This window comes from Phaenicophaeus curvirostris, chromosome 10, assembly GCF_032191515.1.
Source record: "Phaenicophaeus curvirostris isolate KB17595 chromosome 10, BPBGC_Pcur_1.0, whole genome shotgun sequence".
NCBI lineage: Eukaryota > Metazoa > Chordata > Aves > Cuculiformes > Cuculidae > Phaenicophaeus > Phaenicophaeus curvirostris.
The window spans coordinates 2266753-2291365 of record NC_091401.1 but is presented as its reverse complement, the minus strand read 5'-3'; the positions used below and the strand labels follow the sequence as shown (position 1 = coordinate 2291365).

General features: G+C 42.6%; 3 protein-coding genes across 12 annotated transcripts in view; 2 read left to right on the top strand and 1 right to left on the bottom strand.

Annotated features, from left to right (window-relative positions):
- MYO7B (myosin VIIB) overlaps nt 1-1414 on the bottom strand; it is a 50290-nt gene extending 48876 nt beyond the window's left edge. The window contains exon 1 of the mRNA XM_069864934.1: nt 1277-1414. The gene's annotated coding sequence lies outside the window, so the exon portion shown is untranslated. The remainder of the gene's footprint in view (nt 1-1276) is intronic.
- LOC138724714 (uncharacterized) overlaps nt 1-5983 on the top strand; it is a 38830-nt gene extending 32847 nt beyond the window's left edge. Inside the window, exons 10-13 of one of the 4 annotated variants that reach the window (XM_069864933.1) lie at nt 1584-1802; nt 2363-2452; nt 4017-4143; nt 4509-5983. In XM_069864933.1, the coding sequence (XP_069721034.1) occupies nt 1584-1802; nt 2363-2452; nt 4017-4143; nt 4509-4523 (451 nt within the window). In that variant the 3' untranslated portion in view covers nt 4524-5983. Of the gene's footprint in view, nt 1-1583; nt 1803-2362; nt 2453-4016; nt 4187-4508 lie in introns of those variants that run through there. The other 3 variants (XM_069864932.1, XR_011338099.1, XR_011338098.1) reach the window with 3 other exon arrangements.
- Nucleotides 5984-6574: 591 nt separating this feature from the next.
- On the top strand, nt 6575-23812 carry IWS1 (interacts with SUPT6H, CTD assembly factor 1). Of its 7 annotated transcripts, none has more exons than XM_069864928.1 (15): nt 6575-6710; nt 7774-7889; nt 14079-14793; nt 15375-15570; nt 15811-15868; nt 16342-16442; nt 17199-17349; nt 17832-17914; nt 18198-18327; nt 19448-19565; nt 20334-20445; nt 20647-20703; nt 20897-21008; nt 21598-21756; nt 23419-23491. In XM_069864928.1, the coding sequence occupies exons 1-14, from the start codon at nt 6677-6679 to the stop codon at nt 21724-21726; spliced, it is 2112 nt and encodes a 703-aa protein (XP_069721029.1). In that variant the 5' UTR covers nt 6575-6676; the 3' UTR covers nt 21727-21756; nt 23419-23491. The 7 variants fall into 7 exon arrangements, with proteins under 7 accessions (XP_069721029.1, XP_069721028.1, XP_069721030.1 ...); XM_069864927.1 differs by having other exon boundaries at nt 23413-23491; XM_069864929.1 differs by lacking the exon at nt 21598-21756 and having other exon boundaries at nt 23419-23812.
- The last annotated feature ends 801 nt before the right edge of the window (nt 23813-24613 follow it).

The window sequence follows — 24613 nt, the reverse complement described above, 5'->3', positions numbered from 1 at the left end:
AAATTCACGCTCTTGAAAAACTAAGATTACCGTTACGAAAACCCTCAAGAAGGAGTCTGGGGGTACCACTATTTTCTCCTTTTTGTTTTAGTAAACTTCAGTGTTAGAAGAAAAAGTTGCAGTGAGAGAATTAGGGCTCATTTTATTACTTGCTTTTTTTTTCCACTTTGCCTGCTTGTTTTTATCCCTGTTATTTAGGAAGGCATAAATAGCTTCCATAAGTCATGGTCTCATTTAAAATTGATGGGTGCCTAAAAAAATCTCATTCTAAGTGGAAAGAGCAGGTCTAGTCCTCTATGCAAGGTAATATCATGGTTGTGGTTACACCAATGTCCTAACCATAAGGGTTAAGGTGTTATTAGGGTAGCAGAAGGGAAACTGGGAATCACTTGACCAGCTACAAGATCTTTGAGCCCAATTTGTGGCTACGTAAGGCTACACAGCAGCATGGATTGAAGAGCGTTTCTAATGACTTAAGTCATCATAAGGTATGCTGAAAATAAGTAATTATCAAAATTACAAGATATATTGTCATCCCAAAGTGAAAAATAAAGAGAAACGTCAAGAGATGACAGACTGCTGATGTAGAAGTCCAATGCTACTACACCTTTAAAGCAGAAGTTCCAATTTTCACAAACCAATAACAAGAAGAGAATTGGAATGTCACTCAATAACAAAATGTGGCACATGGAGAGAGTACAAGTGCTGTGTCCCCAACATAACACTTGTTGACTATACTAAGAATCGATTCTCTCTGTGAGACTCCAGCAACCTCCAGAGCTCATCTCTAAGACAATTCTCAACTTTGTAGCAAAATAGCTATGAAAATGTAGCAGTGCAACACTCAATGCATTCTTTCTGGCTGCTTGAGGTTTCTCCTGTTGTTTTTTTACACTCTCTCAAGAAGGAACTTCTGTCTTTCACAATCGGTTATTGTTATGGTGAAGTCCTTATGTTGTTATTCAGGACTCAAGAACCGGGTCTGAGTATTAACTTCAAAAAGGGGATGAATCATAGAATTGCTAGGTTGGAAAAGACCTTTGAGATCATCAAGCACAACTGTACCTGTCCACTACGAAATCATATCCCTAAGCACTTCATCAGGACACTCAGTTTCAACATTTAAAATGCGCATTCCCAGCTAAGTCATAAGAGGCCAGCCCCCCACCTGCTTGAATGGCCACTCTCTGACAACGCCTGTCTCTCTCTATTGCTTCTCTTTCGAAAGTAATGAAGCCCTGTGCACCAAACTGTACCCTACAGGATGGGAAATTACCTCTCCAGAAGAAATCTTCACTGTCTGGCTTCTGCAGCTTAACACCCTCTTTTTCATAAGCGTTGAAGTAAGGAGGAAAAGAAAGATGAAACTGATACTGGTGCCATTAAGAGATCCCTCACTGAGTGCCAGTTTTCCACTGCACAAAGGAGGAAATGGCTGAAGCACGGTTATTTATTACAGGACTTTGCTCCTAGTTCAGCATATATGTCATTTCCAAGTCAGGTGTTCCAGTAAGCAGGAAGGCCGGTTCTTGCCTGAGTGAACCTTAAACTTCAATCTCTCCACTGTGCCTGAATCCTCCTAGATTCCTGGAAAAAGCTCCAAAAAGAAAACCCTTTAGCATCTGCTCTTCTGCTGCTCCATTACCACTGACCTCCCTGGGATTCATCCTGTCAGATAAGAGAAAAACCAGGCCCTTATCTGCAAGGACAGAAATGCCCGTCTGTCTACGCCCTGTGTGGACCGTGTTTCACAGTACCCGGAGCAGAATGCAAAACAGACTCGTGACACGTAACCGAAACAGGTAGTCATACGTACACATGAAGGGACTGGGATTTCTAGTCCATTGGTTTGAAACTTCCTGGTGGTGTTGACAATTTATCTCCCAACAAACATTCTGTCCCTGTGTTCCAGCATCCAGCACGTTAACTCCCTATCTGCCCACTTCTCTCTTCCTGAACTAGGACAGGAAGGCCAAGAGCTTCCCTCTTGGTGTTTGCTCCACGTGTGCTCTCAGTAACCCTGTGTCCTTCTTGCCTATCCCATTAAATTCCAGCACTAGATGTGATGTCTGGGAAAGAAACAGAAGTGTAGGATGCCTGTAGTGGGGCAGATTCAGGGTTTCTCCAGCCAGAACATGGACCTGGGAGTCAGGGGCGTTTCAACCCTTGAGGTGAGCCCCAACAGCAAGGATGAGTTTTTTCCCCATCTCCCTTAGCCCAGCTGTATAACCTCCCTCCAGCGAGGCTTGGCTTGCTATGAGCTCTTTCGTGTGCCCTTTATCGACCATGCACATGAAAATGTACTATTAATGTAAACATGGGCTAGCACACCTAATACCTTAACTCTTTTCTTGTCTCCCAGGTCCAGTGTAGTTGCCCTGTCCAATGGGAAAGACAACAAAAAGCCTCCTTCTCCTGGGGCTCCTGCTGTAGTTCCATATCCAAACCAGAGGTAAGCGTTCAAGCAGAGCGATAAATAGTTGGGAGTACTGTCTGTTTATCCACGTTACATACTGGTGTTTTGATAACAGCCTCCTTACCTGAGGTTTTGGTTTAAGTTTTATAGCAGAAATGAAGACATAGGTGTAGAAGTAGAACAAAGGCCTTCCAGGGCTCGGAGACTTTGAGGGAGAGGCAGGAAACCACAAGCAGAGAGGAGAGCTTCCTTTGAGTTTCTAACTGCAAATCATTCTTACCCAAGGGTTTTGCCATGAAGTAGTTCTTGAGAAGACTTTTATTTCTGATACAAGTATTTTAGAAGTCTATGTGCTGTGTGTAATTAACAAAATTTCAAGTATTTTATCAGGTGAAGGTCAAATATTCACTTTTTTTTTATTTCAAGATTTAAATAAAATAAATGAAGGTATATACCTTTATAGTACCAAGGCGAATATCTAATCCCTAAGCATTTTGTGTAATTAGACTGCAGGGAAAAAGCAACTCTGCTTGCTGCTGAAGACAGTTTGGTGAGGGCTGGGGTAATTTGTAGTATGGTTTGTGCCACTGAGAAATGCAACAAACTAGAATTGTATAACCCGCGGTGAATTTAATGCTGCTGTTGTTCAGAGCAGTAGGTCTGTCCAGACAGACACGGGTTAACAAAACTGCGCCTTACTGACAGCTTCCTAATTAAGAGATTGATGTCAGGATCGAAGGGTTTTATTTGTACATGGCACTACCCCTCCCATTTCCTCTCCAGATAAATCGAAGTGGCCTTGTCATTTCTGCACCACCGAGTCCTAGGTGACAAGCATCATTTTATGTTAAGCTAGTTTTTCCAAAGGTTTCTGAAAGGAGGTGGATTGGGTGTAACAATCTGCAATTTAAGCTGTTCATTCAGAAGCCTTCCTGCCTACACTAACCTCCTTCCCTTCCTCTAAGCAGATTTGTAGCTTTAAGTCACCGATGTCTTTTAACTCTGAAAGGCGTACTGCAGGGAACAAAGCCAACTAAATAAGAAGTACGTACCGGTAAAAGATTTCCAAGCGCATCCCTTGGTTGTCTGAAGCATTCTGTCCCTCAGGGGAAGGTTTATTTCATTCCAGCCAGTTTGTGCTGTTGTACAGAGGCAGCCTGGTGGGGCTCTGGGATCTGTGTCATGACACAGCTTCACACACGCCAAGTGGGCGCTGCTTACTCTGCTTGCTAGAAGGCAGGTCATTCTCCCCCGCTGTGCAATCCCATTACGCTCTGAGTGTCCCTCCATCCCTCCTTTTGGGATGCAGCCAAGATGGTATTACAAGAGTCCATTACAGTAAGCGCCACGCTCTGGCTCGGGAGGGACAAAGCCATGTGCACGCTACCGCGCACACACACGTTACCCGCGGGAGAGCTGTCAGAATCGATGCTCCGTTATTCAGCACCCTCTGCTGTGTGGTGGGATGTCACAACATTAGGTTTGGGGTTAGGAGGATGCATCTCACAAAAGTGGGAATTCATAACTGTTCGGGAGGAACCTCTACACCTCCTTCCACTGTCAGTAACTGCAGAAATTCTCTGTTCTTTCATCAATGCAGCCTCGGTGCAGCTGGGATTTGGGACAGTGGCTTGGGGTCACTCCAGAATGTGATACGTGTTTATAAATGGATAATTTCCAAGGGAGGCCACCATCATACTCTGACGCTGCTTGGAACTTCAGTATCTGTTAGTCTTCTGTGTTTCCTACGCACCTTGGTAGTGATTTCAGGTACCTTGGTACACATGGTTCAATTTCTTTTTTTGTTGTTAATTTTTATTTATGTTTCCCCTTGTCCATTATTCTCTGCTACATTACTGTCAACGTGTTATTTCCTACCTTAGTACTTAGTCTGCAGAGAACTTTCTTTGCTCTGTTAGAGAACTTTATTTGCTGCATTGTAATGAGTCACATGAAATTTATCATACTGCCAGTTGTAAAAATTGAATTTCTGTACAGAAAAGCCATTGAATTTCTTTATGGAAGTCAGATAAGGGAAGCAAAGGGTGCCTCCCATCACATACTGACACACGTGTTGTGTTGTTGCTTCTAGAAAAGAACCAAGTGAAATCACACAATGCAAAGAGCTAAAAACAGTGAAAATCATACAGGAGCAGGAAAAAAGGACATGATGCCATTGAGAATGGGGTCCTGAAGGTCACTAAGGAAAAGACGTATAAAGCTGTAAACAGAAATTCTCTGAATGTTTTCTGTATGCTGTTTCAGGGCAGGGGGAAAAAGATTTTCTGTGTTTTTGCTAAGAATATAGGATTGTATCTGAGAAATATCTGACTCCACTGCCCATTTCTCCTTCTAAGTAAAACTCCATAGAAGACGGTGAGTAATGACTCAATTGAGAGTGTTCAGCTGTATTTAACAGGGCACGCTGAACACCCTGCAGTGTAACTCTGCTTGCTGCTGGAGTGTCAGTGTTAGTTAATAACGGCTTTACCTCTCTGCCATCTATTCTGAAGCACCTCTAGCCCAGAATCAATAATGACTCATTTGGCTCAGGGTTCTCCACTTGCTAAATTTTTATGTCCCTGAACAAGATTGTAAAAATCATGGTTGTTTGGAAATATCCCGAATGACACCGCCTCAACAGTTCTCTATTTGTCACCCATTAACCTGAGCCCTCTTAGAAAATCAAGATGTTTTGTTGGCCACAGGAGAAGAGAGGCAGGAGACAAGCATTTACTAGGCTTTCCATTCTAAAATGACGCATCAATGACAAAGCCATCCCTAGTAATCCCCTACTGACATATCGTAGGCGTGCCAAATAATTGAATAATGCAGCTGCTCAGAGGATGGAGGTGACTAAAACAGAACACAACAGTGCCTGAAAAAGACAGGGATCGTGTTTACTCCGGAAGTCAGCAATTACGGGAGAGTTCAAGGCTAACTTTCAGTTGATTCTGAAGGCTAAATCTGGAGGAACCGCCTCCACATGAACTAGATTGAACTGCAGCTTCAGCCAGGACACTAAGACCTAAATTCCCTGAGACAACTAGCCCTCTGTTTCCAGCAGCACCATGAAAACCTGTTGGCTCCCATCGCAGCATCCACAGCCTGTGTGTGTACCTGCCCCTCAACTCCAGTTTTGCTCTGCTGCCTCCCAGTAGAGATTCGCATTAATTCTCACTCACTTGATTTGTAGAAAGCGGATAAATTCACCTCTTACTTCAATGGGAAAATATTTTCTATTCAAGGTGGTAGACGAAACTTTACATCTCCCATCCTTTACCAGTACTGGAAGCATTTTTGCTAGACATGCCTTTGACTGGCTGAAGGGAGATGTTGGGTAACTCTCGTGCAGGTCTGGGCTCTGGGTTTAAGCAGTCATTTAACATTTTCTGGGGTTTTCTATCTTGGAATTTCCCAGGCAAAGAAAGATCTTTATGAAAATAACACCCATTTTACACTTCTGTACAGCTGTTCAGTTCCCATGTTGAGGTGCAAGGGCTCAAAATAGACTTGTTTCTCAAAGGCTCCTACAATTTCCCTGGCAGGTCAGCTATCAAGCTATAATAAAACCTTTTTTTTTTCCTATAAACTGCAAAAATAAACATTTTAGAAGAGGAAAACAATTGCTTTTGTCATGTCCAGCCTAATCCTCCCCTGGTGGAGCTTGAGGCCATTCCCTTTCGTCCTGTCCCTTGGGAGAAGAGCCCAGCTCCCTCCTCTCCACAACCTCCTTTCAGGTAGTTGGAGAGAGCAATGAGGTCTCCCCTCAGCCTCCTCTTCTCCAGGCTAAACCCCCCCAGCTCTCTCAGCCGTTCCTCACAAGGCCTGTTCTCCAGCCCCTTCAAAAGCTTCATTGCTCTTCTCTGGACTCGCTCCAGAGCCTCAACATCCTTCTTGTGGTGAGGGGCCCAGAACTGAACCCAGGATTCGAGGAGCGGTCTCCCCAGTCCCGAGTCCAGAGGGAGAACAGAAGACTCTGAGGGGACCTTATAGTGAGGGGACGCGGGAGAAGCGGGAAGCGCTGAGGCTCCGCCCTCCAAGTCTCGCGAGAAGTGGCTCCCGCGCGCGCGCACGCGCCTGCGCCGACGGCCCCGCCCCCCCCGAGCGCGCGCTCGCGCGCGCGCTCGGGGGGGGCGGGGCCGTCGGCGCAGGCGCGTGCGCGTGGAGCCGCCGTGAGGGGAGGCGCCATCTTGGGCCACTGCGAAGCGGGCGGCGGCGGCTCCGGGGGCTTCCGTGTGGGAGGCGGGGCCGCCCGCCATGGACACCGAGTACTACGGAGGGGACCAGTCAGGTAGCGGCGCGAGAAGGGAAGGAGGGAGCTGGGAATGGGCCCTCCCGGCGGGCGCTCCCCGTGAGGCGGCGGAGCCGGGCCTCGCCCCCCCACAGGGGGAGGTGCGGGGTCAGCAGCAGCCGCTGCCGGGCTGCGCTGGTATGAGCTCGGGGTTCGGTCAGGTGGCGGTCGCTGACAGCCTGCCAGGAGGGTCTTGTGGTCTCTGGGGGTGTCTGAAGGGTTTGTTGTCTGCGTCGTGCCTGGTGGCCCTCTCTGAGATGTCTGGAGGGTTTGCTGCCAGCCCTGAGAGCGTGGTGGTTTCTAGGTGTGTCTGGAAGGTTTGCTGCCTGCCAGGAGTGTTTGGTGGTCTCTCTGGGTGCGTCTGGAGGGTTTGCTGCCTGTCATGAGAGTGTGGTGGTCTCTGAGGCCGTCTGGAGGGTTTGCTGCCTGCCAGGAGAGTTTAGGGGGTCTCTGAGGCCGTCTGGAGATTTTGCTGCATGCCATGAGAGTGTGGTGGTCTCTAGGTGCGTCTGGAAGGTTTGCTGCCTGCCAGGAGAGTTTGATGGTCTTTCTGGGTGTGTCTGAAGGGTTTGCTGCCTGTCATGAGAGTGCAGGGGTCTCTGAGGCCATCTGGAGGGTTTGCTGTCTGTCATGAGAGTGTAGGGGTCTCTGAGGCCGTCTGGAGATTTTGCTGCCTGCCATGAGAGTGTGGTGGTCTCTCTGGGTGTGTCTGGAGGGTTTGCTGCCTGTCATGAGAGTGTAGGGGTCTCTGAGGCCGTCTGGAGGGTTTGCTTTCAGCCCTGAGAGTGTGGTGGTCTCTCTGGGGTGTCTGACACCTTTGCAGCCTGCCAGGAGAGCATAGTGGTTTCTCTGGGGGTGCCTGGCGGGTTTGCTGCCTGCCATGAGGCTCTTGTTGTCTCTGGAGGTCTCTGGCAGGTTTGCTTGGATCCCCCGTTTTTCTCCGTGTGGGTGCTCTGTGAGAACGGGTCTGATCTTGTCTCTCCCTCACTCAGCGCTGCAGTCAGGGTGCTTTTCACGCTGTGGGCCGTCAGTCAGTTTTATTTTTCTTTCCTTAACGGAACAGATGATGGTGGAGCTACGCCTGTGCAAGACGAGCGAGATTCAGGATCTGATGTGGAAGATGAAGGAAATGAGCAGCATTCCGGATCTGAGAATGGAAGCGTAGGGCATCATTCAGAGGTACTGCTGGAACTTCACCTACATAAAGATTACTCTTCTGCAAATCTTTTGTTTGTTTGAAGAGGCATTTTCTCTTAGAATTGGATAACACATAGTTTTAATACAGTAATGAATACTAAATGATTTTTATAGCGTTTTATACAAGTCAGGCTCCTGTGGAAATCTTTACTGACTTAGATCGTTACACATTCACCAAGTCACTGCTGTCTTCATGAATTAAGTGCTGGTTTGACTGTGACTGTTAACAGACTTATACAAATACCTTAAGTGTTTATTCACTTTCTTAAGGGTCGTGTCTCGCAAAACCTTACTCCCAGAAAGCAGTGTGTTATATGATCTCTCAATACGTTGCATGGAGTCTTTTTTATTTTTCTTCTTAATTGTTATGACAATCACTGTTTTCCACTAGAAAATGTTTAATATTGTTGTACTCAATTGCAAGATGATAAATGCTTTGGGCTTGAAATTCTAATCAATGGATTATGAGGAATTTGGAATTTTAACTCAAATTCTGCATGTTATGGAGGCATAGATTTCCTCAGCAAAGAGTAAATACTCAGCCATCTTCCACCTTTCCTCTCAGATGTGAGTATTGACTCTTAAGTCTTTTTCGTGCTAGCGTTTCACCTTGCCATTCACAAAGGAGCAGGTCTCTATGTATCACAGGAGCAAGCTAAGTTTCCTAAATGGGATCTGTTCTTCCTCTGAAGATTTTTTTGCTTGGAGAAGCCTAGACCATGAAAAAGGTGCTAGTGTTTTGATCCAGCATTATATCTGGCGGAGAGTCACTTCTCGATTGACTGTTTTGGCTAAAAAGATATTCTGGTAAAAGTAAAGGTTCTCTTTAGATTTCTAGGACCAATTTGGAGTTAATCTGAATTTTGAGGATTATTTTGTGACCTGAAATAAAATCGGGTGTTGCTAGGAAGGAAACTGCAAAGTTATGTTATGGAGAGCTTTTTGATACCCATAAAATCTGCAATCAGACAAGTTTCATTTTGTTCTGCATGTTTTGATGCATTTCATGTAAGGATTAGGATTGGCTCTGACTGGGTTTTCAGTGGTTATACCTTCAAAAAGTTGCTTAAAATGCATGATGTGATGCTCTGCAACTGAAGGCTGTGGCTGTATCAGAAGGGTCAGCTCTGCTGTGATGTAACTGGCTACCCTTTTGTTCTTTATCCTCCACCCTTTCATGGAATTCATACTTCCCTCAGCGTTAGGAAGTAGATGAAGGTTTTATATTTTTATAAAATGAAAATTCTTCCTGTGTAATTGAATACAAGTGTAAAGCAGATTTGGATTTTTAGAAGTTTTATTTTAAGGTGTTGCTGTTTACAGTGAAAGAGAAGGATTTGTTACGAGGCAGGATTTTAGTGCGGGAGAAAATATGTATTTCAGCAAGGGAGAAATAACTGTCTCCCTTGTGAAATAAATAAGCGTGAAATAAAGAGATTTCACACTTAAGTTTTAATGAAAAAAAAAAAGGATGATGAGTGCATGGAGGGAGAGTTGTGTTGGTGCTACAGTAATACTGAGCTTTTTCTGCTCCGGGTGAAAACTTGGTTATTTGGTCTGTCTCTTCCTGTGGGATTTTAATTTTATTTACTGTGCAAAGTAGTTGGAAATCTGGTTTAAAGAGCAGGCAGTTGACTGTTACACCTTCAGCATCTCTTTTTTCAGATTTAAATAACCAGAAAGTACCAGGACCTATAATTTGTTAACTGATCCTCTTCATGTGGCTGCATTATTTCAAGGGCTTTGTTCTGTGGTGGCTGTTGAATATTCCTCTGTAGAGGAGATACTTTAGAAAGTCCATTAAGGGGGGAGAAAAACAAAAAAAAGGAAAAAATTAATTGAAAGTCTTTTCTGTCCAGTATTAAGTGTGAACCTTCTGGCTGTAGTGCTCTATTTGATTTGATTCAGAACAGAAATAGTTGAGTATTTTGCTTTGTTGTGGAGTCTTAAATCCATAGTTTTCCCTATATCAGATTCAGAATGCAACTCAAAATGCGATATAGTGCAGCTGTCTCTTCAGTGATTTATCATATTATTTACCCTAAATTTTTTCTTACCCTCTTATTTCCTTCATCTTTAGGAATATGTGGGAGGAATGACACTCAAAGGTAATAAAACCTTTGAGACAGCTTAATCAGTTAAGTCTATTTAATTACTATTTCGTCTCTAACTTAGAACTCAGATGTAGAGAACTGAAGTTTTAAACTTTCAAACTTTTTTTTCAGGTTCTTAACTTTAAAGACAAGGGGAGTCCTGAGGAATTACTTATGTAGGTCTCAGGTATGTGGGTTTTTCTTTTCCACAATTCTTTTCTGACTTTCCTTCCCCCAGTCCCACTTTATCTATAAATGTTTTCCTTGATGTCCTTATCAATTCTGTTTTAGATGAATAGAATTAGATAACACATAGTTTTAGTACAGTAATGAATATGAAATCATGTTTACAGTGTTTGTACAAGTCAGGCTCATGGAAATCTTTCATGATTTAGATCTTTACACTTTCACCAAGTCGCTGCTGTCTTCATGAATTAAGTGGTGGTTTGACTGTTAACAACAGTGGTTTTGATGGTTAACAAACATACACAAATATCTTACATTTCTGGAAAAAAAAGAGAAGCTTGCTGATCTGCCTGTGATGGTTATGGATGCCTTAGTTTAATAACTGTCATTCATGAGATTATAGTGGATAGGTCAATTTTGTTGAACTTATAAATATCAGTAGTTCTTAAAAGTGGCTGCATGTTGATCCAATGAACGACTTGCTAACTGATGGGCTTAGGTAGAAGGATAACACTGTAAATTTGATTTTGACATATTCCTTGTTTTATACTGTACTAAAGCCTCATGTTATAGAATTCTTTCAGTTAAAAAAAATTAAGGACATCTCAATTAAAATGTTTATAGATAAAGAGGAGGAAGAAAAGAAAGCAAAGGAATTAGAGAAAAATGCAGTAGCAATTACCTGAGACCTACTTGTTTTTGAGGATGTCTGATCTTTAATTAAGTATTTGGAAAAGGAAAAATAGAAAACTTTAAAATCACATATGTGATTTCTTTGAAAGCATCTTTTTAGAGACGAACTAGTAAAAAAAAACAAAAAAAAAAGAAGAGGGGGTGGATGGGGGAATGTCCAATGGAGTTTAGTGATCTTATTGCTCTTTTTATATCAAGTCTATTCCAAAACATTTACGGATTCATTAGTTGTATTTGGAAGACCCTTGCACTGAAGGCTGCAGACAGGGTTTGTCTGTTCCTGTACCTCTGAGCGAGTCGGCTCTGTCTCAGCTCTGCTTTGGAACGTGCTGAGTTACGTTCATGTGCTTAGTCTGTGGTGGCATGTGTCACCTCTCTGCAAGGTTCCTGCCTTGCCTGATAGAGCCGTGTGCTTTGTAGGGGAGCTCAGAGTTAGCTTCCTGGCCTTCGGACCAGAGTAGGTGGTGCCTGGCTGCCCAGTCTGTGTAGGGGCACCTGTATTACTGAAGTGGTTCCTCTGTAGGTGATTGTATCTCAGCGGTGTTTGCTGCCTTGAGCACCAGGTTTCTGTAGTGCGGAGTGCTGTGTAAGTGAGTCTGAGCTCGGTAGGATGTATGTCTGCTCTCTCTGCCCAGACATCTCCCATCTCTAGAGTGACTGGCAGTTTGCAGTGACAGAGATTCAATGTATTGTCAAGTGCTTCAGTAATAATGCCGTGTAACTGTAATGACTTCTTAACAAGTTTTTTGCATACAAAGTTCCTTGAGATACAGTAATATATTCTGAATAGGTGGATATATAACTTGCAGCCACACTTCTGACCTTAGAACCATTTAAGAAGCATTTTGGATTCCAGTTGTTTTCTAGTTTTGTTTCCTAATTCACCAAGGACTTTGTAGACTGGCAATCAGGAAGGTGATGAGCCTGAAAGCTTAAGCAGAAGTACTTGTATTGTTTCTTTTGGTTTTGTTTAACGAAGTCCTGTATTACTGCTGACATAATTAGCTATAAAATTCAGCATTAGCTATAAAATCCAGAGAAGACAGACAAACCCATGAAAAAGTAAATGGTAGGAAAATAAGATTGAAGGATTTCTGTTATTATAAACCTAAATTTCAGCGTAGACCTGCATTTCAGTACTTCTCGATGACTGAACCTGTAATGCCGCTGTCAAATCTATTTTCTGTTCTGTTTGCAACTGCAGTCTTCTTTAATCTTAAATAATACAGTCAGAGAAACTATATCCCCTACACGTGTTGTTAGTGTATGTGAAAGTTACTGAGCAGGAGAGAGCAATCGAATTTAATTTTTTTGTAAGAAAACGCATGACGTAAGTAAAATTGTGTAACAAACTGATAGCAGCTGACTGTTTGGCCTTCCTCGGCTGTGCATCCTCAGTTCTGTAACTTCTTAATCTTCTTATTCAATTCCTTAAAATTCCAGATTCAGGTTTTTACAGAATTGTCTTTCCTTTCTGTAGTGGGGAATGAGAAATGCTGAGTATTGCCACCACCGTGATTAAAATTACTAACATTGCTGTAGAGACAGGGGCAAGCAGCAGAGAGAAAACTTCTTACTTGGATGATGACAGCTGTTTTTTAGCTAGCTTTAAGTAACAGGGAAATAGTAAAGTTGTATTTGAAGTGCTTGTTTTAAAGTTAGAGAGTCCTGATTTTTTTTTCCATTGTACAGTAACTTTCTTAGTGATTCCGCAGTAATTTGGAAGTTATTCTTCTGTCAAGTGCTGGCCAAGGGAATAGGTATATAAGGTCCAAGGTCTTAAAAAGTAGTGTTATTTACCACTTAGTGTAGTTCTGGAGTGAGTGATTCCTAAAAACAATTATAAGTTTAGTTTTATTTAAAATTTCTTTGTAATCATAGGTTTTAAAGTTTGATAGTATTGGGTTTTGTAGGTGTAAGGCAAATACCTCTGCATTATTGTATATGGCTTTGAATGTGGGAGTAGAATGACTACGGAAAATAAAAATACATAGAAAGTCTGTCTTTCCAAGGAAATTAAAGTGCTGACAACAAAAATTTGGAGGTTCCAAGACACATAGGCCTTAAAGTATCTCCTCAGGCAATAAATACTCACTTTGCAAATATGCTAATGGAAGGAGTTCATTGCTGAGACAGAGTCCCCCTGAGGAAAGCCTGGCTGAAGAGCGGAACTGAGTATGTAGGAAAAGTTCTTCTTATAGTATTGTTCTTTACAGTCAAAAACAGGATTATTGTGACAGTGACTGTGAGAGGCACACTGGGTTAATGCAGCGGGTATTCAAGAGTCTAATTTTGTTTTCTCAGGTAAATGCAATCAAGATTCCTTTTTTCCGAGTAAAATCAGATATTACGGGAAAGATAAAAGCAGTTGTTCCAAGCAGTGATATTGATGGGTGGCTTGTGAAAGGTTTTTCTAAAAATGGAGCATGTGGCTCGGTATCTTCTGCTATGTAGAAAACGACCTAACGGATTGTGTTTCACTTCTGAAATTCTGAGGAGATGGGTTTATTTCTGCACAGATTATCTCACGTTTCTGGATAGGCTTAGGAGCTATCAGCTTAAGGGAAAGAAGTGTTGAGCCTGTTCTTATGTTCTTACACGTCAGAACACAAAACTGGTCAATACCAATATTCTGAAGGTGTGACTAGAACTTCATTCCTGTTTTTTGGTAGGCTTTGGGGTTTGACATGTTCTTAAATAAATTTCCTTGGCAAAGAAGGAAAGGGAGCAAAGTCTCTTGAGATTAAATTGGAAAGTGATGCACATGCATTTCCAGTATAATTTATTTCTCACAGAAAGGAGTTGTTTGAGATCTTAAGAAAAAGACAGTGACTAGTGTGAGATACTGGTCCTTGCCTTATTACTGGGGGTTTGAGCACTTTGGAGGCCTGACTTATTAAAAACTACATCCTCCATAGACGTATTAGAGTGCTTTTTACATTCTGTTAGCATTTCCAAAATCTGATTGAGCCTTGGGGTGGACAGACTTCCATTAATCTCTGTATTTTTCTTGATCTGAAGTATTTGATAGTCCTTTGAAGCAAGTGATCTAATAATTATTTCTGTATAGAAAGCATTTCAGTTTGCGGTAGCTTGAGTAATCAGATTGGAGGAAGGACAAGTGAAAATTCAGAATGTGTTTTTGTTTACTCTTTAGGTTGTTTTTGCTTAGTTGCCTGAGATTATTCTTGTCTTTCAGAATGAACACAGTGATGGAGAAGATGATGGGCAAATGGGAGAGCCTCATATGACAGACTCTGAAAATGAAGACATCCCAAGGCAAAAAGACAGTGACTCAGATAATGAGGAGCCTCCAAATCACAGTGTAAGTGATTCGGACAACGAAGCAGTTCACGGAGGGAAAGACAGTGATTCTGATACCGAAGATCGTCCAAATCGACATTTAAGTGACTCTGAAAATGAAGATGCCTTAAATCATCGAGCAAGTGACTCTGAAAATGGAGAACCTCACAGGGATCACAGTAGTGATTTTGAAAATGAGGAATCACGCAAGCAGCCGGCCAGCGACTCGGAGAGCGAGGAGCACCACAAGCAGCCGGCCAGCGACTCGGAGAGCGAGGAGCTGCACAAGCAGCCGGCCAGTGACTCGGAGAGCGAGGAACTCCGCAAACCACCCGCTAGTGACTCTGAGGGCGAGGATGTTTCCAGGCACAAACAAGAAATAGAGTCTGAGGATAGTGATGGGGAGGACAGAAAGGAGGAGGTGCAGAATGATTCTCATAATTCACATAATGAACACATAAAGGAAGGATTTCAGGGCTCTGACAGTGAAGAGGAAGCTCCTAAGAGACGAAAAATATCAGACAGCGATGAAGAAGAGAAAGAAGAGGAAAAGACAGTGAAGAGGAAAACAGCTATCCTTTCAGACAGTGAGGATGACAGTGAGAAAACACGTAAGGAACTGTAGTGTGAAAATAAGTATGATCAATGTGACAAGCAGTAGCGTTAAGAGTTAAATCACTGTTTGTGTGAAGAGGCATCTAAAAGAAATGTTAAACCATAAAGCGAATTTGTTTTTAGAGCACAGCTGCATTTGTAGTGGCAGTTGTTCTAACTGCATGTCTGTGTGCATGCAAACCGAATTACTTTTGAGTAATAATTAGGCCTAGTAGAAGGGAAGACTGCAGCAATCTTGGTTTATACTGGCATCCATTGTCATGTTGATTATTCCTGTCAGTCATTTCCCTACTTTGTTGTTATTTCTCTAGTAATTTTTTCATGCTTTTTTCATATACTTAGGGTGAGAGTCAGTTTTGAAATTGCAAGTTTTTATGGATAAGTGTGGCATATGGAAACTTCAATTACTGATGGAGTAAAACTGTTTTTTTAAATGGACATACTTTTTAAGAAATGGCAATGATTTTGGGTAGGAAGGCTAGTCACCTTCCCTCTTGTCCAAATGGAATTTGAGAATAGTTTTTTGACCAGTTGTTACCAGGGCATGTAGTAACACAGTGCTCTTTTCTGTTGGTAGCTGCCAAAAAAGTACGAATCCTTTCTGATGTTGAAGAATCAGATAGTGATGCTGCTTCTGAGAAGTCTGACAAAAGGAAGAAAAATATTGTGTCAGATAGCGAGGAAGAAGAAGACGAAAGAAAAGAGAATGCTGGGAAGAAAAAAGAAGAGAAAGATCTGTTTGGCAGTGACAGTGAATCTGGAAATGAACAAGAGTAAGTGCTTCAGGGAATATGAATTCCTTCAGGGTTGCAGATAGTGAGACTGATTGTGCCTGGAGAATGGATGAATCCCAGTCAGAGAATGATTGTCCACCTTCTCTTCCTGTGAAGAGGAAGGTCAGTAGTAGGCCTCAGAATGCAAGGTGGAACTCCGTGCAGTCATTAGAAAATTTGCAGAAAATGTTCTTTTCACTGCTGCACTCTAATAGAGAAATGTTACTATTACCTTCACAGGAACCTGATTGCAGATATATTTGGAGAGTCTGGTGATGAGGAAGAGGAGGAATTTACAGTAAGTGTTGCTGCAGGGGATGTCTTGTTCACATGCTACATCTAATCTTCATGGGAAGGTACTACAGGCCGACTGCTTGAGTTTGAGCTCATGTTCACAGATAAGCTGTATCAAGAGGGAAGCTGTGGCTGCCCCATCCCTGGAGGTGTTCGAGGCCAGGCTGGATGAGGCCTTGAGCAGCCTGATCCAGTGGGAGGTGTCCCTGTCTATGGCAGGGGGTTTGGAACTGGGTGATCTTTAAGGTCCCTTCTAACTCAAACCGTCTGCTGGACTTATTGAGGTAGTTGTTCAGATAGATAACCTTTATTCCTCTTTTGTTGGGAGAATCATTGGTGTGAAAGTCACAGGTGGAATTAGGAAGCTTTTGATCCTCTTCCTTCTCTGCAGACTTACCTGAAGCTTTTCGAGTACCCGTGTCAGGTGCCCGAACAGATGCTTGATCTGTTCTGATTCACACTGTCTTCACCCCTCAGGGTTTTAACCAGGAAGATTTGGAGGAAGAGAAAGGTGATGCGGACATGAAGGAGACAGCAGATGAATCAGACTCTGACGATAACATCAAAAGAGGGAAGCAGTAAGTTAATGTATCGTTTATTCCTTTGTTAATAGCAAATGCAAGATTTTGGTGAAAGTGCTCCTTCAAAGACTAGCTAGACATCTTAACGTAGAAAGGCATGGAACCATGTTGTTACAGAAGGTGTTCTAAACTACGACAGAAGGTCCTCTCGCTGCTCGTACAGTTTAGTCAGTTGGCAGTCTGCAGCCAATTACCTGTGCTGCTCCCTCAGAGAACAGCATCTCACAGTTTGCATCAAAACCCAAGTGAAACAAATAATTTATCATATAAGCATAGAACTCTACTTTTAGCAGTTCAGTGTTGGAGTCACAAGGATGTTTCTTTGCTGGTGTAAGGGATTGAGTATGGCAAGACTTGCCAGCAGCATGTCTCCTGTTTGCTTTGTCTGTTCCAGTAGCATCAAAGCGTATATTGCAGGTACAGGAAAGCTAACTCTGTCATCTTCAATGACAGCATTAGCACATTTTGAGCCCTGGATACTGTACGTTTGCACATCTTTAGCTCTTTCAGCGAGGTCTTGCAGACTTCTGAGGGCACCTCAGAGCCATTGAATCCCTTTGCTACTTGTCCGGTTTGTATACTGGGGATAACTAATCATCCTGCAGGGACACTGAGACATAACACTTCTATACTTTTACATAACACTATAGAATTTTTGGAAGATTATGCTACAGAAATACATAATTATTTCCTACAAAGACATCAAGATCAACCCTTTTCTCACCATTAGCACCCTCTTTTCTTGAATTTCAGCATGGACTTCATGTCAGATTTTGACATGATGCTGCAGCGAAAAAAGAGTATGAGTGGGAAGCGTAGACGGAATCGTGATGGTGGAACTTTTATTAGTGATGCGGACGATGTGGTCAGCGCTATGATTGTGAAGATGAATGAAGCTGCTGAGGTGAGTTTCCTAGGCTCCAAAGACACCTTAAAATCCAGTTCCATTCTCTGGGGAAATCGTGCGGTTGGTGCAATGCAGAAATCTGTTATCCAGTTATGCTCTTAGCTGAAGTGAATAAGCGTTTTGTCACTTCCCATTGTTTTGGGTAGCTCAGGTGAGATTTTACTAACAAACTTTCTAGGCTGGCTATGTGTGGCTAGCATGGAGGACCTGCAGTCTTTCTTGCAATCAACCTAGGTCATGAAGCAGAAAAAAAATGGGATTTTAGAGAGAACATTGGCTAAGGTGAGGACCTTTTTAAAGAGAAGTCATCGTATAATGTGTTTTGGGGCTCTAGCTAGATGGAGCAGGGTACAAAGTTAGCGTAATCCTGCCAAAAGTGTGTTTCTCGTTTAATAGACTAATCTCTTTCCTGTGAAAGTAAAGGATGAGAGTTGCTTATTTCTTTAATTAACTTGCACTGATTCTTCAACTCCCTACAGGAGGATCGACAGCTGAATACACAGAAGAAACCAGCACTAAAAAAACTAACTTTGCTACCAACTGTAGTGATGCATCTTAAAAAGTGAGTTGTCATTCTCCCAGTGAGTTGTTATCTTGGGGAATACGGGGAATTTGGTGGATTTCATGGAGTGATTTTACAGTGTTACTGAGTATACAGTGAAACACTTTCTTCCAAGTAAATGCTGGAGCCTGGTGGCCTCAAAACCTTGAAATTCTGCATGATTTTACCTGTTAGTTTAACATGAAACAAACTCATATGCACTATTGTGCTGAAGGAACTTCACATCTTAAGATTTTGATGAATTATATGACTTTGTGTCTTCTCTTTACTTTGAACTTTCTAGGCAGGACCTCAAAGAAACTTTCATCGATAGTGGTGTTATGTCTGCCATCAAAGAGTGGCTTTCTCCTCTTCCAGACCGAAGTCTGCCAGCACTAAAGATACGAGAGGAGCTTCTGAAGATCCTGCAAGAGGTTTGAAACTGACTTTTAACCGTATTCGATTTGTGGCTTTTCCATGGTTTTACGCTTATGTGCTTTAGGGAAATACTTGGTGATGGGTGTTCTGCAGCTGCTACCAGCGAACCTGGCTGTGAAATGCACAAGGAAGCAAACTGTGAAATAGATGTTTGTTTAAAAGTTGCATCATTTTAATGATGTCTTATGTTGCAAACATGCTGTCTAGCTGAACACAATTAGGATAGGGAACTTAAGGCAGTTTAATTGTTTTTAGCGAAAACTTTGCTTATGTTCACAACGAAGCAAGTAACTGTGCTGCAGGAGGCCAGAAGACATTTCTGTGAATCTCAGGTAGATTGCAGACATGAAGTTTTCCACCCTCTCCCAGGGAGTTGTGCACCACAGCATTTCTAGATTCTTGATGAATCTAAACTGCTTGGCCACTTGTCTTCTCTCATTGTCAGTGGCTCAATACGTTGGAACTGATCACTTTAATTTGTCTTTGCTGCATGATGTAGTCTTGATAGTGAAATAGCAGTGAAGCTTTTCTTGCAGCACCAGTAGCTGTCTTGATTTGACTGAAGCTGTAGAAATATTTCTCCTTGCTAAGAATTTGCAACGTTTCTGCCTGAATTCAGATTACTTGGCCTTATGTCCCTGTTTCAGGCTTATGTGCAAAGTTCAGTAAAGTCATTTGCTACGTATCCCTCAGTTTTTACTCTTTCACAGTCCCTTCTCTTTTCCAACCTATCAAAGTGTCCAGTGCACCAGGGAGGGCATCGTACTCTGGTCTGTGAGCTTTTGTAGCTCAGCTGATTACTTGAATTCGTTTTTCCCATGCAAGTTATCTTTATAAAATGAATGCTTCGATGGGAATAACTCTGGTTTTCAGCCTCTTCAGTAAATAGTTATGGAAACTTAGTTAATTTTGTGTTTAAAACCCAAGAATGTAAAGGAAAATTTTTAGGTTTGGGTGTTTGGTATTTTAACCAGTTCCTAGTGGGGTGATGAAAAATGCTAACTTTTTCAAGCTTATTGTGAAAGGTGAGTTTTGGTCTTTTTCTAAAATTCAGTTACTCCATTAGTGTTCAGACGTAATTTCTTGCTGTTTTCTGACTTTTTCTTTACACTGCAGCTGCCCAGTGTGAGCCAGGAGACTCTGAAGCACAGCGGCATTGGACGAGCTGTGATGTACCTCTACAAGCACCCCAAAGAGTCGCGACCTAACAAGGATATGGCAGGGAAGCTAATCAGTATGTAAACCTCTCTTAGCCTTGCGTCACGAAGATTTCATTGATAATGTCATTTCTGCATCACTTTGTTGCATGGTTTTTCTATTTTGTGTGTAATAGAATCAGTCATGTAATGCAGGAATCTCATTCAATGAGTTCTGTTTGGTAGCTTGCTTTGTAGAACTCTTAACAAACACTGGTACGTTAAATTCTGCATGCACCTTTCCCTGTTTCTTTCATCCTTGTTCCAAACCAGAGGATGACATTTATTTTACCCAGATTATCTCTTGGCTGGTTGTCCAGACCTCATGTTGGTGCTACAAAGGCAGGAAGGTGCTGCCAGAAGACTCCGAATTCCGTGGACTTCAGGGAGAGCTTGGGTGACTGCAGATTTACTTCTTAAACAGCTGCAGTCCGTGTGTAGTGCATTCCATCCTGAATGACTGCAAACTGATTATAAACTTAAGTTCCTTAGGGATTACTTGAGGTATTTCTAAAACAGCATTCACTGTGTTGTGCAGGAGTTCTTGATATAAAGCGTTCTTGGAGCTCAGAGAGATTCTAAAATAGCAGGCAACAACAAGAGACTTTATGGATGAAAGGGCTTTCTAACTGTTCACAAGAATGGATTTCAGTGAAATCCAGGGCTGAGAAGTCATTTATTTTGTTGAAAGGAAGTTTAAATACTTGCCATGAACTTTAAAGGCTGTGTTTGGTCACCGGTGTGGTTTGGAGGTGAACTTCAGAGACCTAGTGTTTGTTAACGAAATTTTTTTTTTTTTTTTAAAGATGAATGGTCTCGACCCATCTTTGGCCTTACCTCAAACTACAAAGGCATGACAAGAGAAGAGAGGGAACAGAGAGATTTGGAACAGATGCCTCAGCGAAGGAGATTGAGCAGGTAGGGGTAGCAGGCAGAAATGTGAAATCCTTTCTTTATATGACTCCATCGAGAAAATGTGGTGTGTAGATGTTCAGGGAGTAAAATGCAGTAAAGTAACCCGTTAAGGTTATGACCTCTCTCTGTTCTTTTACCACGCTTGACTGTCTTTTTATCTTCTCTCTGTGCAAAGATGCCTATTCATTTTTATTTTTCCTGCAGCTCTGGTGGTCAGACCCCTCGCAGGGACCTGGAGAAGGTGTTAACTGGAGAGGAAAAGTAAGTTGGATAGTTTTTTAAATTTGGTTAGAAAAGTATTTTGGTGGTACTAGCAAGTCGCTGTTTGCTTGGAGGTTTTAGAGGCAGTGTTTATGCAGTGTGTTTCAGAGGTGGACATCCTACATTGCTTGTACTTATTTCTATGTAAGATTTGTTTCAAACAGCTCTTTTTGTTTGTTTTTTTTTTCTGCAGGGCTCTTAGACCGGGAGACCCTGGCTTCTGTGCCCGTGCGAGGGTGCCGATGCCCTCCAACAAGGACTATGTGGTCAGACCAAAGTGGAATGTGGAGATGGAGTCCTCCAGGGTAAGCACTGTGGTGGGGATAGCTTAGCCTCCCCTAGGGACTCTGTACCCAAGCTGTCTCTGATTCGGCCTGGGAACGTGTCACTTCCTTGCCACGGTTACCGTACAGTACAGTGGTTACTTTTAAGTGCCTCTTCTGATTTGAGTAGACAAAGTTCTACCAAGTGGGCTGGTTGCAGCTCATCACATACTTTCACTGAGGTATGGTTGCTTCTCTAACCAAATAGATTTTCGTGTTAACTGTTCTGCAGCTTTTATTAAGGGTGAGAATCGAATTACAGGCCTCTTCAGAGCATTTTGACCTAAAGCTGCAATTCAACACACAGGTCACTGATGTTTTTATACTACCCCTAGTTTTTGTATCATGTTCTTCTGATAATATTCCAGTTTGTGAAAATTTCGAGGTTTTGGTAAACATTAACAGCATCAGTAGAGGCCTTTGCCTTGGTTTATTTGTTTCATCCATCTACCTTGTGCAGCTTAATTAAAAAATGGAGTACATGGTAGAAAACGTGTAAATGGAAGAAGTAATAATAACTGTGCTTTCTGCTCTTATCTCTGCTGTGCATTAATTGAGATGTTGTTTCTAGCCCGGGACTATTAAGAGAGGTATTAGTCGCTTGGAAAAACACAAGAGACGGTTTGCTGAACAGAAACGACTCAGCAAAGTGCATCGGGCCATCAAGTTCAGCATTGAAGGCAACAGGATGCCCCTGTAGCCATGGCACTGCCTTCCCCAAGTTGGAGAGGTATCCCTCGAGGGAGGTGTGAACAGTGCATGTGCTTCAGCTGTTGGCAGTTTGCACACACAGGAAAGGAGTGTGTCCACTCTAACTTAAACCCGGGAAACTCTCATATTCTCTTTGTGTCTGTACTGTGACCTAAGAGGTAACTCGTACAGGAAGAGTGAGCTGTAGAACTTAAACATCTGCCTCGATACCTGCATTGACAGCTCCAGGGCACCCAAACCACAGGCAGTAGATGTAAATACCTGTACTCAAAACCAACTTTCCACAACCTCTGGTTTCAAATGGTGTTGTGACATAGTTAGGTTCTCTGGGTTTACCTGAACTGACACCTGGGAATTCTTACCTCTTCATGTAGGACCTCGCATCACTGCGTATCAACATTGGTGGCTGGCATTTTACTGGCCCAGAGTAAGCTATTTTTCACACCTCCTCGTTCGGGGAAGGTGGGCGATGTGAGACTTCAGGGGTGGTTGACGGGAGGAGGAGCATGAGGCCTCTGCAGAGTGGGGTGGAGGGAGATCCACCAATGCCATACATTAGTGTGGGGATGGTTTTGACAAGTTGGCATCTCAGCTCTGTGAGCAGGGCTGCCACAAACTGAGAGTGGCAGGAAGAGACTAGCACAAATGGTAGGGAACTGTTGAATTTAAGCTTCATATTTATTTGTTTTGAAAAAACTTATTTTTTTAAAAATCACTGTGAAAGTGCAGCTATAAATGTCAGTGAATGATGAACAGGCTTATGAATAAGGTTTATTAAAAATTAGTCAGCCAGGAGCTCCTTCTTTCAATGATGGGAACAAGAGGTTCAGTTTCTAATAGATGTTTTTTGTCAGATACTAAGTAGCATGTTCTGGATATCTTCCTCCCAAACTTAAAAGGTGTGAAGTTTTCATCATCTACTACTTCTGTTGCCTAGTTAGGGAAATTATTTTCTAGGAGGTAATGGCTATGGATTGGAAAGTCCTTGCTGTTTGTCAGTGGTGTTTCTTTACAGAATCATTGTGTTTAATCTGTGCAAAATAACTGCTGCGTCACCACACTTTTTCATTTGCAGTTAATATAGATGAAATGCAATAACTTCTAATAACTTGTATGGTCAGCTGAGGTATTTCTTTTGCTTTCCCCTACACCTCTTTTTTTCTCTCGCTTTATAAGTACTAATTAATTGGTGACCTTTAAAATAAATTGCAGTTTGGAATTGACGTGTCAGCTTGGTCTGCCTCAGTTACCGTGTATTCCTGACTGGAAGCCCTCCCCACCCCAGGGAGCCTGTCTGACGCTGGAACGCAGCGTTTCTGGCACTAAACCCCAGCCGATACAGACACGCAGCTCTTCCAAACTGTACATTCCGCTGGCATGTGAACACCTAACATGGCTATTAATCCCTGTAACATGAAAGCTTTACTGTGTGATGTTTGTGAGTGCGAGTGCCTCCATATATGCGATGCATACAGTGGAAGAACCATTTTAGCCACTCTGCAGGGAGAGAATCTGCGTATGTGTGCACACACATATACACATACACAAAAAAACAGTTGGAACCAGTGGCTTCATCACCTCCTTCTGGCAGGTTTAACCTTGCATGCATTGCTTTTCTCAAACGTCTGGGACGTCTGCTTTTTTTCAGTGATAATTACTAGTTTTATTTTCTAAGTTCCAGGGGACCTCTAAGAAAGGGGTGAGTCGACTGGACAAACAGATGCGGAAATTCACAGATATCAGGAAAAAAAGCAGATCAGCCCATGCAGTGAAAATCAGCATTGAGGGTAATAAGATGCCATTGTGACCCTTCACCCCATGAGCTCTGCTGTAAGACAATGCACCCACAGACTCTTTGGAGACCTTTACATTTTTTAACAGCCTGTTGGGGTTTTTTTTTTTAGTGAGTCTTTAAATTGTTGGCTCAAATTCTGGTAGAAGATGTTATTCTGAGGACTGTGAATATGGGGACTTCTTTCTCCTGATTGTATTTAAACTTGCTTTCTTGTGTCCTTTGTACAGATCACGTATTTGTTGTATTACAACACTTTAGACAATAAAACATCTTCTGTTTTTTTGGGGGGGCTGTCTGTTGATTGCTTAAGAGAACATACGTACACACCACCTGCTATGTGAAAAAGCTGTGGATTTAATTTTCTGTTTACTATTGTCAATTCCCTTTTTACTTGGTGCTTTATTAATCAGTTGTTATGTCTTTGGACATGTCATGGCTGTGCCTTGTGACAGCATCGTTTATTTTTTAAATAAACCAGACTTTGTTTGGAATTGGGATTAAGGAGGCTGCTGAAGAAGGCTGGGCATAGCCTGCTGGATGCTTGGTTTTTTGGGTGCTTTTTGCAGCACTTAGGCTGGCTGTGCAGAGCCTTTGCTGCAGGGCTGATGTTCTGTGACTATATTCTGTAGAGCCGAAAGCCTTGTTAGTTTTTATCTTCTGTCTGGGTTTAGTGTTTGAGTACCTCAAATGCGTGTGGCTCTGTAGCCCACTAGGGATTTTCTGAAAGGTTTACTCACCAGTGGTGAGGAGAAGTTTTCTGTGTCTGTGCTTGAGGGATGATGCTGCCATTTCTGTGTCCCTGGCACTACAGGAAGAGCAAAACAGAATATTGTGCCTCTATTTCTTTACCTCTGCCTCTGAAAATAACTTTGTCTGCTGAGCTTGCCTACAGGAAGAGGACTCCTCTCCCTGCACAGGTAATTGGCAGTTGGTATTTCAGTCAGCAGGTCACCTTCATTCCAGAGAAGCACAGCCGCTTGCTGTAACGTATGCTCTCGTTCTGGGAGTTCTGTGAGGTATGGATCCTGGCCAGGGCTGACTTGGAGGCGCTTTGTAGCGCTGGCATCTGCTGTCACCGGGA

Excerpts from the sequence above, each read along its gene's own strand:
- IWS1 (XM_069864925.1), top strand. The coding sequence starts at position 6,677 with ATGGACACCGAGTACTACGGAGGGGACCAGTCAG. Across the intron at positions 7,890-14,078 it reads GCGTAGGGCATCATTCAGAG|AATGAACACAGTGATGGAGA; the intron begins GTACTGCTGGAA and ends CTTGTCTTTCAG. Across the intron at positions 17,350-17,831 it reads AGATGAATGAAGCTGCTGAG|GAGGATCGACAGCTGAATAC; the intron begins GTGAGTTTCCTA and ends AACTCCCTACAG.